The sequence below is a fragment of the Urocampus carinirostris genome, chromosome 4 (genome assembly GCF_059441175.1).
Source record: "Urocampus carinirostris isolate Australia breed hairy pipefish chromosome 4, RoL_Ucar_1.0, whole genome shotgun sequence".
Classification (NCBI taxonomy): Eukaryota; Metazoa; Chordata; class Actinopteri; order Syngnathiformes; family Syngnathidae; genus Urocampus; species Urocampus carinirostris.
In genome coordinates, this window is record NC_142352.1 from 50,042,448 (window position 1) to 50,057,440 (window position 14,993).

The window sequence follows — 14,993 nt, forward strand, 5'->3', positions numbered from 1 at the left end:
TGCCGTCCATCATGGCTCTCATTCTGCCGGAGAAGGCAACGTGACGTCACATGCAAAGGGTTAAAATACTCGCATATAAGCCGACCTTCTTAGATTGCTTTTAAATAGTTTTTTGGGGGGTTTTTGTTTTTTTATTAAAGATAACATTGTCTTAGAACTAGTTTTGCCTTAAAAATGGCTCTCTTTAATGCTACGACAAAAAAGTTGAATCTGAAACAGTTTATTCTCAGTATTTGGCAGCTCCGTGATATGAGTAAAGTTGAAAATTATTTTTTCCTATTTATTTACAAAAATACTTGACTTATAACATTTCTATTCAAAATATAATGGAGTGTTCGTAACACTGGGTACAGTCCTTGTTTTGAACTCATGTTTGCACATTTGGCCTTAGTTGCAATTTCCTGTGATGTATCCTTTTCCCATCGTTTGACATTGTTTTCTAAACCAAACTTTCTTGCTGATTCCAGGTTGCTTGTTTCTTCAGCAACCATCTTCACTTTTAGCTTGAGGTCAGCAGTCTAGGGCAGAGGATGTCTCATGACTCCAGGCATGATTATTACAAGAATAATTTTAGAAATAAAATGATCAGAATTTAGCACACTTCTACCGTAAATTTTGTAGGTGCGTACGTGATTGTTTTCCCAGTAGTTTTCTATTCCTCTATAAGCCGTGGCCTCCTTCTCACATGCTGCCTACGTTTCGCTACTGGTGGCACACAACAAAATATGTGACTTCGAGCCAACCCCCTGACTTCAGTATTTTATACTTCTAAATTCGAGTTATTTGCAAATTTCTACGGTATTAGACTTAAGAGGGCACACACAATTAAAAACTCTTTTTAAGTTGATCCTTTTGCATGATTCCAGGATGTGTATTCATACAAGGAGGTGGGCGTTCCACTCAACAGGATCTTCACCGTCAATCCAAAGGGCGAAGTGACCCAGGAACATGCCAAAACCAACATCTCCTCGTAAGCTTTCAACCCAACGAACACACAGGTTATCAATCATTAATGGTTGTTTTCTTAAAATGTGTTTAGTTACGGGCGCCTGTGCGAGATGGTGGACCATGTCTTTCCCGTTCTTATCCAAAAACAAGGAGCCGACTTCCCGCCTTCTGACACTTTTGACGATGACTGGAACGAGCAGCCGCCCAATGAACGAGAGCAGGACAGGGGAGAGGACAACTCACAACTTCTGGAGAGCAGCTGAGCACTGTTAAATGCTTCCTAACTAAGTGAATATAAGGACAAAAACAAATCCAGATCAAGAATGGGATTTAGCAGTGTGCCGTTTTCAACAGCAATCCAATAAGCTCACAATACACGTCTCCACATATCTTCAGGATACCTCAAAAGTTGCACAACATAAATACGTACTAGACAATGTATCACAAATTGGACTAATACACGTTTACTACAGTGACGTGCGGTGAGGTTCGTGTCTGGTGAGGCACAATCGGATTCGGGGAAAAAATGAACCTATTTCGTATTCATCATTTGATTGGCAGAGCAAGAAGGCAACATAAAATATCAAATAAGAGTTTTATTGTCTTATCTTAACTTATAAATGGAGTCTATGCGCTGCTTCTTTTCGAATACAGATGCTCCCCTACTTACGACCATTCGACATAAAACGGAAGATCCGAACATTTTTTTTGAGATGTTGAAAAATATCCGGACATTGCTGTAAGTTAGATTTTGTACTGTGTGAACTTTTTTCCGAGTACAGGACATTACTGTAGTGCTTCTTTCCGCCACTGCCGGCGTGTGGCGCTGTGAGAGGTCACCCAGCATCCACCCGGAAGAAAAAACATCCACTCCCTCTTTCTAATTCTTGTGTGAACATTCAATACTGTCTATGTCCACACTATCTACAGCGCTCTAAGAACGTTGACATTTTTATTATTTAATATCTTGTGCATCCGGCTGCACGGCGGCGCAGTGGTTAGGGCGTGTGCGGCACAGTTCTGAGGTCATGGGAACCTCCTGCGTGGGTTCAAATCCAGCTGCCGGCCTTACTGTGCGGAGTTTGTATGTTCTCCTCGTGCTTGCGTGGGTTTCCTCCGGGCACTCCGGTTTCCTCCCACATTCCAAAGACATGCATTTCAAGTGAATTGGCCGGTCCAAATTGCCCCTAGGTGTGACTGAGCGAGTGAGTTGCCTGTCCCCGTGTGCCCTGCGATTGGCTGGCAACCAGTTCAGGGTGGCCCCTGCCCACTGCCCGGAGATGGCTGGGATGGGCTCCAGCCCCCCGCGACCCTAATAAGGATAAGCGGTACAGCTAATGAGATGAGATGAGATCTCGTGCATCCATTCAATATGGTTGGTGTAAAATGTAATGAAGAGACGAGCCGTTTCTTTTGAAATGAAAGTGGAATAAGAAAGCTCAATACGGTTGAGAAAATGGTCAAAACGCTTTTTTTCTGCCACTTTTTACTACGGAGGAGGACCTCTTGGCCGTGTGAGTGCATGTTTTCAATTTGTTGTTGGAATATTTTTTTTATTTAATATACAATTAATGTGTCCATAAATGTTGGCCAGTGCGCATGCTCAAACATGTGCACAACGCGATTTGTCCCATTTGAAATTGAATTTACTTGAATTGAATTGTCTTTACTGTCATCGATATCAATGTTGTAAAACATTGTATGCAACATGATTAGACATGGCACTCCAGGGTTAAACTCAACTTTATTTATCTCTATAGAAGATATAATTTTGTGAGGTGTTTATGTTTTAGTACTAAACAATACAGGTTTCTTATACAAGCCTTAAACATACCGTATTTTCCGCACTATAAGGCGCACCGGGTTATAGGGCGCACCCCGAAAAAATAGTTTTTGGTCCTATTTTTGACATACATAGGACGCACCGGATTATAAGGCGCTACAATGGGAACGTCGACAAAACAGTAAGATAGTTCAGTCAAACTTATGACCCCCTTAACATTCCGAAAGCTTGCAAAGAAGCAAATACGTGTCGAGAACACGTGCGGATGCGGTGTCTGTACGATGTCACTTAAATGCATCGTTCCATCGTTGGGAAGGTTAAAGTCTTGGGATTCAAGAAATGCCAACCATTCCTTAGTTTCTATTTTATTTTTCGCTCGCAACTTAACTGTATATATGACAATAAACACTTGGAATTGAGTTGAATTTAAAAATAGACACTCCATTCCATCCATTATCTGCACCGCTTATAACAAACATTGAGTTCAGTCTAAAACAAGATACAGGGATAATATACATAGCCAGAGTAGCTCACCGAAGTCATTATAATGTGCAGCCGTGGTCCTCTTATGTCCGTGAGTTTAGTAAATCCAGGAGAATAAAATATTTACAAATACAAAATAGTAAAAAAAAATGCTTTCTGTATGCCGTCAACCACGTGCTAACACATTCATCTTTTTCGGCCAATTGCGGGCTTTGTTTTGCCGTTCAAGCCAATTCCAGCCTGTAAATGATAAAAAAGGATCCGCCCCTTGACCTCCGAATAACTTTAGCCAATAGTGATCGGTTCAACTGATGATTGACACGTCTTTTTTGGCCAATTGCAGGCTTTGTTTTGCCGTTCAAGCCAATGCCAGCCTGTAGATGATAAAAAGGATCCTCCCCTTGACCTCCGAATAACTTGAGCCAATAGTGATCCATTCAAATGATGAATGACACATTGGTTAGCCAATGAAACGCCAGTAAATAAATCCCAGCATACACCGCGGACTGCTTGGCGTTCGGGGGAAAATCTAGTCGGCGGCGGCAAGTTAGTTGCACGACTTTGCAAATTAATTTTGTTCCATAAATAAGGCGCACTGTATTATAAGGCGCATTGTCAGCTTTTAAAAAAAATAAAGGCTTTTAGGTGCGCCTTATAGTGCGGAAAATACGGTACTTAAATAAACCTTTAGCATCCAAAATATAGCACTGAAGCAACTTAGGAATTAATTCAACTTACCAACGATCGTCTCGTTTGTAAGTAGGGCAGCGTCTGTACACTGTAAGCCTGAATATGAAAAAAAGTCCATGCAATGAAAAATAATTAAACTTGGTGGGTTGAATCACTGTTAGCTTGCTAATACTATCACAGATTCTATTTTTTTGGGACTGAGGTGTGTGCCGAATCAGACTCCTTGTTGTCACCATCGCCTTCTGCCATGAAGCAAGAGAATTGCCTCACTCTGCATCTTAAGGTGTTCAGTACAGTAATATGTTATATGCTAATTGTTTTAATAATATTCACAAAATAATGTGAAAAATCAGTGATTATTTTTTTTATAAAAGAATGTGATGTTAAATAAGAAAGAATTTAAACACTGAATAAATACAACTATTTTTTTTATGATGACTGCACGTCACTGGTTTACTACCTCACTTAAATGCACAGGTATTATTTGTTCCACGATCACACATTGCTTATATCAGTTTAACAAACACTAAAGCTCAGCATTTTTTTAAATGAAATTGAAAGGGAAAACCATGTCAGTCATATAAAATAAACCTACAAATGGTCCACTTTTAAAATGTAAAATAGTATAAACAAAGAAATAAACACTACCTGTAGTTTGATTCTAAAACTATACTTTAACCACATGTAAGGATAATTGAATCAAACAAAAGAATTAAGCACCTTGTTGACACAAGCACCGGACATGGCCTCTTAGACTGAAGTAAACCAAGTCCTTCCTTTAGAGGCTGATCTTGGGGCCAGCCTCAGCCTACCGACAGGGAAAGCCAGAACCACAGACTCTCGCAGCATTGAGATTCTGGTGTGACCAGACTACAAGTCCGGAGACCCCGGTCAGCAATCTTGATCCGGGCCTGTGTTTTTATAATTCGCTGCAATGTCAAAAAGTGTTTTTGTATGTTATGAGTATATTGTGCCACTTACTTGTTAACTTAAGCCTCACCGGGAAAGCCACTGGTTATAATCAACATTGTTGTGTATACAGTGCCTACAAAAAGTATTGCCCCCCACATACCCCACCCCAAGAACTTGTTGAAATATTCCCATATTCCAGGCGTATAATTTTTAGATAAAAAAACTAAGAATCAACAATATGTGAGACACAATCGCGAAAAGAAAACAAATGTATTCAACATTATTCATTTTGCAAACATTAAAAATTGAAAAGCAGGTAGTAAAAATATTGGCCCGCTTTGAGTTAATATTTTGTACTACATCCTTTTGCTGCAATCACAGCCACAAGTTTCTTTAGTTTTGACTTTTTATGGTATTCTTTTAGAAAGGGCATTTCTATTGCCACTTTTCCATAAAGGAACAATTTATGCAGAGTACAACCTTTCGCACAAATTATCCCATCTGAGCTGTGTATGCCTCCGGGTAACTCACTGTGATCATGGGCCTTTTGGTTTCTTTTCTGATTAGTTTTCTCCTTGTTTGGCCCGAATATTTGGAAATATTTTGGAAATGGCCCGGTCTTGTTAGGTTTCCGGTGGTATACCTCTCCATTCTTAACATTATTGCTCGCACAGTGCTCTGGGGGATGTGTGAATGTTGCAAAATCTTCTCTAATCCCATTCCTGCTTTGAACTTTACCACAACTTTCTCCTGGATCGGCCTTGTGTGTTATGTCGTTTTCATAATGCTTTCTGTTGTCTCAGTGTTTCAGTGTCTCCTTTCTCAGACCTCTGAACCCATTACTGAGCAGGTGCATTCAAACTAGAATTTAATGACACACATGGCACTCTTAGTCTTTTAGATCGACATTGGATCACTCAGAAGTCATCAGGAAACTTCTTTTGTTAGGTGGCTAAGCAGAGAGAACAAGGGACCAGTTCTTAAGCTAGGCACTGTAAATGAGATTGCTAATAGTCATTGGCAAGCAATAGATTTCCTTTTTTTAAAGAAACTTATATAAGCCATTGTTTTAAGTGGCGTAACAAAATTTACGAAGCAAATCCACACTTGGCAAGCAAATTGAATGTTTCTGAATGCACTTAATGGTCATGTTTTATTTGTGTGTGCGCGCGCGCGCGAATGCCTCGTCATCATATAACACAGTAGCATGGGCATTTACCAGTCTTCTTTTTCAAATTGTATTATTTTTCATCATTGTAATTTTGTGTCAGTATCTGTGCATCTGTGTAATTCTCATGAAGTAATATTTATGACATATGCAACGCAAGTGGCTTCTCAAGTTTTTTTTGTGAGCTTTTTAAGATCGATTTCTTTCTGTGAAAGATGTAATAAAATTGTTCACAAATTCCTGTGTGAGTGCATGTTTTTAAAATGTAAAATAGTATAAACAAACAAATAAACACTACCCGTAGTTTGATTTTAACACTACATTTTAACCACATGACAAGGAAAATGGAATGAAACAAAAGAATTAAGCACATGGTTGACACAAGCACTTGCGGTTTTAGCAAGAGGTGAGGGGAAAAAAATCTTCAGTCATAATGAAAGTATTGCCCAATAAACACCTTTTTAAAATTATCAACTCATTTAAATGATTAAGAATTATTTTCATAGCGTGTCAGAAATGAAAGAGTATTTGACCTTGCACCAAACGGTCTGTTGCGTTACCCTTTTTTGCAAACGATTTGAGGACAAAGAGGTCCTTTGGGGGGGATGTTATGTTCCCATCCGGACATGGCCTCCTAGACTGAAGAAAACCAAGTCCTTATTCCTTCAGTGGCTGATCTTGGGGCTAGCCTCAGCCTACCGACAGGGACAGCCAGAACCACAGAATCTCGCAGCATTGAAATTCTGGTGTGACCAGACTACAAGTCCGGAGACCCCGGTCAGCAATCTTGATCCGGGCCTGTGTTTTTATAATTCGCTGCAATCTCAAATAGTGTTTTTGTATGTTATGAGTATATTGTGCCACTTACTTGTTAACTAAACCTCAACGGGGAAAGCCAATGGATATAATCGACATTGTTGTTGTGTATACAGTGCCTACCAAAAGTATTGCCCCCCACATACCCCACCCATAGAACTTGTTGAAATATTCCCTTATTCCAGGCTTACAATTTCTAGATAAAAAAAAATAAGAATCAACAATATGTGAGACACAATCGCAAAAAGAAAACAAATGTATTCAACATTATTCATTATGCAAACATTAATAATTGAAAAGCAGGTTAGAAAAATATTGGCCCGCTTTGAGTTAATATTTTGTACTACATCCTTTTGCTGCAATCACAGCCACAAGTCTCTTTAGTTTTGACACTTTATGGTATTCTTTTACAAAGGGCATTTTTATTGTCACTTTTCCATAAAGGGACAATTTATGCAGAGTACAACCAGTCTTTCGCACAGATTATCCCATCTGAGCTGTGTATGCCTGCGGGTAAACCCACTGTGATCATGGGCCTTTTGGTTTCTTTTCTGATTCTCACATCACCCCAATTTTGGCTAACCTGCATGGCTCCCTGTTAGCCTAAGATGTGATATCAAGGTTCTCTTATTATTATACAAAATCATACATGGACTTTCCCCCTCATATCTTTCAGGTCTGATTTCCCCCTATGTTCCGGCCCGAAGCCTTCGTTCTGAGAGCGCCGGTCTTCTGGTGATCCCAAGAGCCAAGAAGTGTTCTGCTGGTTCGAGAGCGTTCTCCATCCGGGCACCGGTGTTTTGGATTGCTCTTCCCCCTGAGATCCGATCCGCAACCTCAGTGGGAATGTTTTAATCTAAGCTTGAAACTCACTTTTACTCTATAGCATATGAGAAACCTAAACTGCTCATGTGTAATAACCTGTGAAGCCCTTTGAGACTCTTTGTGATTAAGGGCTATACAAGTAAAAATGACTTGACTTGATTAGTTTTATAATTCTTTGGCCCAAATATTTGGAAATGGCCCGGTCTTGTTAGGTTTCCAGTGGTATTATACTCTCTCCATTCTTAACATTAGTGCTCCCACAGTGCTCGGGGGGATGTGTGAATGTTGCAAAATCTTCTCGAATCCCATTCCTGCTTTGAACTTTACCACAACTTTCTCCTGGATCTGCCTTGTGTGTTATTTGGTTTTCATAATGCTTTCTGTTATCTCAGTGTTTCGGTGTCTCCTTTCTCAGACCTCTGAACCCATTACTGAGCAGGTGCATTCAAACTATAGATTTCCTTTTTTAAAAGAAACTTGTATAAGCCATTGTTCTAAGTGGCGTAACAAAATTTACAAACAAAGCAAATCCACACTTAGCAAGCAAATTGAATGTTTCTGAATGCACTTAATGGTCATGTTGTTTTATTCGTGTGTGCGCGCACGCGAATGCCTCGTCATCATATAACACAGCATGGGCATATACCAGCCTTCTTTTTCAAATTGCATTATTTTTCATCATTGTAATTTTGTGTCAGTATCTGTGTAATTCTCATGAAGTAATATTTCTGACATATCCAATGCAAGCGGTTTCAAGATTTTTTTGTGAGCTTCCATGTTGAATCTTAGCAGCTTTGAAAGTTCTGTGGCAGTCCTTGTTATCGTGGCGATCCACTTTGCAGTCAGCGGCACGCCCTCCAGGTGTTCACATATCAGGAAATTGTCTCTTTTCCAGCACCCTTAGTCTCAGATAATGGCACACGAGACAACCCGTCAGCATTGCCATGCTTCGCCGACTGAGTAGTTGTATGCTGACAGAACAATGGCCCACCTCTGGATCCAAGCACTTTGTGTTCTCTGAAAAAGCTCAATAATGGTCTATGGTCTGTGACCAGGTTGAATCTATGCCCCCAGAGTAAATGTAAATGGACTGCATTTATATAGCGCTTTTCAAGTCAATGAAGACCTCTCCAAAGCACTTTACAATGTGCTTCACACTTTTCCCTTTTACACACTAACTAACCGATAACAGCGTCAGCCATGCAAGGCAACTACCTGCTATCGGGACGCAGCTTTTTGAAAATAATTTGCCACCGCTCAGCGTTGCCAGCACTTCTTCAATGCGTGGCAGTTGGTAGATGTCAGTGTTGGTTGCCTGGTTCACTGTCACCTTGATATTGCCACACAAGCCATCTCTCTTGACCACAGGAACAAGAGAAGCGGTCCATTCACTTTGCTTCGCAGGGCTGATGACATTTTCATTTTCCAGTCGCTGTAGCTCTTCTTCCACTCGTGCCTTCGTCGCGAATGGCAAGGGACGGCTTTTATCAACCCTGGGCGTGGCATTTTTTTTGACAGAATTTGCGTCTTAATTTCCTCTAATGTTCCCAACTCTTCTCTGAGTACTTGACTGTATTTTGCCGACACCTGTGGAATTTACTTTGGCACGGGGGCTGTTTTGCACTGACCATTTTAATTGCTTTACAATTCAACTTAATGCTGGCAAGCCAGTTCCTACCACAAAGTGGAGGTCCGTTGCCTTCCACTACAAGTAAAGGTAAATCAGCTGCCTGATCCTCAAAGGTCACGTGTTGGCTACTATCTTTTTACTGGAATCGTCTGGCCAGTTAAGCGAGATGTTGCTCCCCTTAGTGGCACGTCCACGAATGACTCGTTGTACAGCTTCTCAGATATTATGCCGACTCCAGTGCTAGTGTCAATTTCCATGTCAATACTTCTCCGTTTCACGGCAAACTTTGTTTTGCATGTACGTTTGTCTGTTTCATTTACAAAGAACACTCCCTCTTCTTCCCCTCTCATATAATTTGCAGCTCTTTCTGAGTTTTTATTTTGCCTTTCTCTCTTCCTCGCGGCAGGCTGGCCACCTCTGCATGCACTCTGTGACCTACCTTTTTCACATTTTTGGCATTTGGAGGTTTTGAAGAAGACGTCATTTGGCATATAGTTTTTCCCTTTGCACGGTGCCTGGGCTGAAAGAGAGATATTCTGTATTTCATGTACTTTTTGTACTGAAGAAGTTGGCTTGTTTTGTTGTCGTTTGTCACGGTGGGCTGCCTCCCTGTTAAGAGCAATCTCCTGGGCTCTGGCAAAAGTTAGCTCGTCTGTGGCAAGCAGCTTGCGTTGGCACGCTTCATTGTCAATCCCACTGACAACCTCATCGCGCAGAACCTCATCCAGTCGATCCCCGATATCACATCTTCCAGCCAGCTGCTTCAGTACAGTGGCAAACTGGGCTACTGTTCTGCCTTGCTTCTGAACACACGGTCAAAAACGAAATAGCTCGGCTATGACCAGCGGCTTCGGTTCATAGTAATCCGGCAAAATTCCCACAATTTCTTCGAAAGTTTTGTCCTTAGGTTTGAGAGACTGAACTGAATTTCTAAACAGTCCGTATGTGGAAGCACCAATAGAGCTTAGCATGGTAACTACCTATTCTCCTGGTCCAAATCATGTGCCTCGAAAAAAAGTGCAACTCACTAGACATAAGCTGTCCATGTTCATTTTCAGGTTTGAATTTGTCCGGTTTGGCGAAATTGACCATCTTCACTGCACACTACACCCGCATTTACCTCGCCGCCAATCATGTGGTGTATTGTGAATGATCTCACACGTGGCACGCTGTTAATCACATTTACTGAACACTTGTCATTCGTAATACTACTAGCCCCAAGGCTCAATATACCACAGTATGCATGCACGCCAACCCTTGTTTTATAACAGCAGAAAAAGTTCCTTTTGCAACAAATCCTTGTTTCAGTGTTGCTGGTTTTCTTGATAATAAAAATCAAACAAAATTGCTGCTGTCAGGTCATCCCAAGGTAGGACGTCTCCACAAATTAGGAATATTTCGACAAAATATCACCAGATCGCATGTTAAAAATTGGGTAAAAGGTTAAGGAGATTGCGGGGGTTTCTGGTCTCAATTTACAACAATAAACGCGGGATAACATTAGTTAATTCATATTATTATTTTGGCAGCGTGGCTTCATTAAACAATATACATTTTTAATATATTTTCCTGTACAACCTCATGAACAGACGATGAGTAATGGAGATCGGGTATAGTTGTAATATATTTTGATTCCTCCCTCTCATTTTATCTTTGATAGTCGTCCTCTCAAACTTTTATACATCTCACCTTAATTTGTTCTTTACAAGTAGACATCAATGGTAGAGTGCTAAGTACCTCCAAAAGTCTGTCTCTCAGAGAGATACACAGTGTTACAAAGGTATGCAGTGTGTGGGAGAAGGAGAGGCCTCGCTAGTGTCCGCCAAAATATGAATGAAATTGAATATGCGCTGACCAGACTGCCCTTGATATTACATCCAATTTAATTTGAGGGGGCAGAGCATTTATGTGGGTGGCCACTTTAGCCTAGACTGGCAAGTGACTTTATATGGTTTATATGTACATGATCGCTTGTGTGCGTATTCATATATATATATATATATATATATATATATATATATATATATCTCATCTCATCTCATCTCATTAGCTGTATATGTAACCGCGGTTTACCCGTCCCACCAAAGATCCACATTCACGCTGGACTGGATGATGAGGTTTTTATTATTGTTGCTGCAAATGAATGAGTCACAACACAGTGCAAGCTTCTCTGCTGGCTTTGACCTCTTTGATCTCGTTGACAGCTTGCTGTTAAACTGCCAACAAACATATCAAAGAGCTTTCTTTTCAGTTTACATAAAATACATTTTAGGATATCAACCATCACAATACATGTTTACATCCATTTTAACAAGATACTTTTAACAAGAGATCATATAGTGGCTTTTTAACATTTACAATGAATTCAACATATTTTTCTTTAGTCTGAATTTTAACTAACATCATCCTTTTTATATATATATATATATATATATATATATATATATATATATATATGAGAAAATAGAATTAATAACAATAATGAGTAGAAAAACTGGTACAATTTACCTGCAAATGAATGAGTCACAACACATGGTAAGCTTCTCTGTTGGCTTTGACCTCTTTGATCTCTATAAGGGGAATTAGCCTTTTAGCACAACATGCAACGTCCGGCAAAACGAACATAAAAGGCGACAGAAACAAAACGAAAATAAATCCAAACAGCTTGACAACATCAATCACATTACTGTGCATGTTGAAAGATTTGTCAGCTGTGGTTTTAATGTTTAAATTTACTTTTTTTCGGAGCACCAAGAAATCGTGTCTTACCGTTGACACCTCGCTGTTAGACTGCCAACAAACCCCGCCTTCTGGTCACATGTCAAAAGCCAAACCAAACCTTACCCCATACCAGCAGGTGGCACTGTTGGACTCTTCATTGGAGGACACTTACACAAAAACTATACAACATATTTCAGCGGGAATTTCAAAAAATATTATTATTACACCCGATACATATATATATATATATATATATATATATATATATATATATGTATATCCATCCATCCATTATCTGTACCACTTATCCTCAGTTGGGTCACAGGGGTGCTGGAGCCCATCCCAGCTATCTCCGGGCAGTGGGCAGGGGACACTCTGAACTGGTTGCCAGCCAGTCGCAGGGCACACAGGGACAGACAACTCACTCGCTCATTCACACCTAGGGACAATCTGGACCGGCCAATTCGCCTGAAATGCATATTTTTTGGAATGTGGTAGGAAAGCGGAGTGCCCGGAAGAAACCCACGCAAGCACAGGGAGAACATACAAACTCCGCACAGGAAGTCCGGTAGCTGGATTTGAACTCATAACCTCAGAACTGTGCCGCACACGCGCTAACCACTGTGCCGCCGTGCTATATATATATAGGGCCGTGCTGCTCATAATATATATATATATATATATATATATATATATATATATATATCTGCGATTGGCTGGCAACCAGTTCAGGGTGTCCCCTGCCCACTGCCCGGAGATGGCTGGGATGGGCTCTTTTCCCCCCGCGACCCTAACAAGAATAAGCGGTACATATATATATATACATATATATATATATATATATATATATATATATATATATATATATACCGTAACATTAGGACTGTAAGCCGCAACTTTTTTCAAAGCTTTCAACCCTGTGGCATATGCAATATTGCCACTAATTTATGCATCTTGTCCAATGGCCGCCAGAAGCACCAGAGCAGTAAAGGTAAGGGTGAGACAGGTGGAATATATGTGTCGAGGAAAACGCAAGTTTAATTTAACTATGAGCTTTGCGCATATGTAAAACTAGCATGAACAGACCCTCATAATGGGAAATGTGTGAATCGAAAGGGGGGCTTACTACTATTACTACTACTATTGGGAATCATTTTACGAATCTGTTCATTTGTAACGAGAAATAATGTGGTGAAACAAACTGATTACAAGAAGCAACGTCGAATAAAACGTAAATGTTTTAGGTAGATTCATTATCATGTGTTTTGGAATAAATATGTTACACGGTTGTATTCTATAGATTCTCCTTGATGTAACGAAGCCCTTTTCCCGGACATTCGAGAAGTTGAAGTCGGCCAGGGGACGCAATGGTGAGTTGCGTGTTGGCTTCATAGTTTTCAGGTATCTTTTTTCAGACTGATACTGATGTATATTTTGAAATTGTTGATTTTATACCACAAGAGTATGTGGCATGACATATTCTATTGACTGGTGACATCGTGCATGCAAGCATTTATTTATCAAAAGTCCGGGGCCCCAACAGCAGACCATCGGAACGTTAAGGGTACCGCATATTATTAAAACTCTTTCTGTGTACTCTTTCTTTATAGATATCTCATGTCAATGTGGACACATGCGGCCTATAGTCAGTTGCGGCTTAAGTATTCCTTTAAAAATATACTGGGTGCAGTTTATAATCCGGTATGTTTAACAGTCATAATTTTATAGTATATAATGTAAATATATATATATATATATATATATATATATATATATTTACCGTATTTTCCGCACTATAAGGCGCACCTAAAAGTCTTAATTTTTTTCAAAAGCTGACCATGCGCCTTATAATACAGTGCGTCTTATTTATGGATCCACATTAAATCACAAGGTCTTGCAACTTACGCACAGCCGCCGACTCGATTTTCCCCCGAACGTGGAGTAGTCCGCGGTGTATGCTGGGATTTATATACCGGCGTTTCATTGGCTAACCAATGTGTCAATCATCATTTGAATCGATCACTATTGGCTGAAGTTATTCAGAGCCTCGGATTGGCTAGAGGGCCGAAACAAGCCATGCAATTGGCCGAAAAAGATGTGTCAATCATCCGTTGAATCGATCGCTATTGGCTGAAGTTATTCAGAGCCTCGGATTGGCTACAGGGCCTAAACAAACCCTGCAATTGGCCGAAAAAGATGTGTCAATCATCCGTTAAATCGATCGCTATTGGCTGAAGTTATTCTGAGCCTCGGATTGGCTAGATAGCCAAAACAAACCCTGCAATTGGCCGAGTTTAGCAATGGCATAGCAAGCTTAGCAAGCTTGCTAAAGTACACCATAAAGAAACATGTTTTATTAGTCGTATTTGCAAATAATTTACTCTCCTGGATTTACTTCACTCACGGGTTGTAAGAAGACCATGATTGCGTATCATTATTGAACGTGAGAACTTAGGTGAGCTATGCGGCTTTATATTTTCCCGGTATCTTGTTTTAGAACGATCTTGATGTTGCTGTGATGAGTTGAGTGAATTAAACTCAATTCCAAGTGTTTATTGTCATATGCACAGTAAAGTTGCGAGCGAAAAAGAAAATAGAAACTTAGAAATGTTTGGCATTTCTTTAATCCCAAGACTTTAACCTTCCGAATGATATTTGAAATGACGCATTTGAGTGACATCGTACGGACACCGCATTCGCACGCGTCTACGACACGTATTTGCTTCTTTGCAAGCTTTGGGAATGTTAAGGGGGTAATCAGTTGGACTGAATCATCTGACTGTTTTGTCGACGTTCCCATTGTAGCGCCTTATAATCCGGTGCGCCTTATCTATGGAAGATATAGGACCAAAAACTATTTTTTGGGGGTGCGCCCTATAACCCGGTGCGCCCTATTGTGTGGTAAATACGGTATATATATATATATATATATATATATATATATATATATAGTGTGTGTGTATATGTGTGTGTCCTTAACACTGACAGTATTTTCTAGGAGTTTTATACAAAGTGTT

At 40.1% G+C, this 14,993-nt stretch overlaps 1 protein-coding gene across 3 annotated transcripts in view; it reads left to right on the plus strand.

The window, feature by feature from the left end:
* Positions 1–6,229, plus strand: part of lpin1a (lipin 1a) — a 45,306-nt gene extending 39,077 nt beyond the window's left edge. For all 3 annotated transcript variants that reach the window (XM_088334778.1, XM_088334780.1, XM_088334779.1), the window contains 2 exons: positions 867–970; positions 1,040–6,229. In XM_088334778.1, coding sequence (XP_088190904.1) covers positions 867–970; positions 1,040–1,211 — 276 coding nt within the window. In that variant the 3' untranslated portion in view covers positions 1,212–6,229. The remainder of the gene's footprint in view (positions 1–866; positions 971–1,039) is intronic.
* The last annotated feature ends 8,764 nt before the right edge of the window (positions 6,230–14,993 follow it).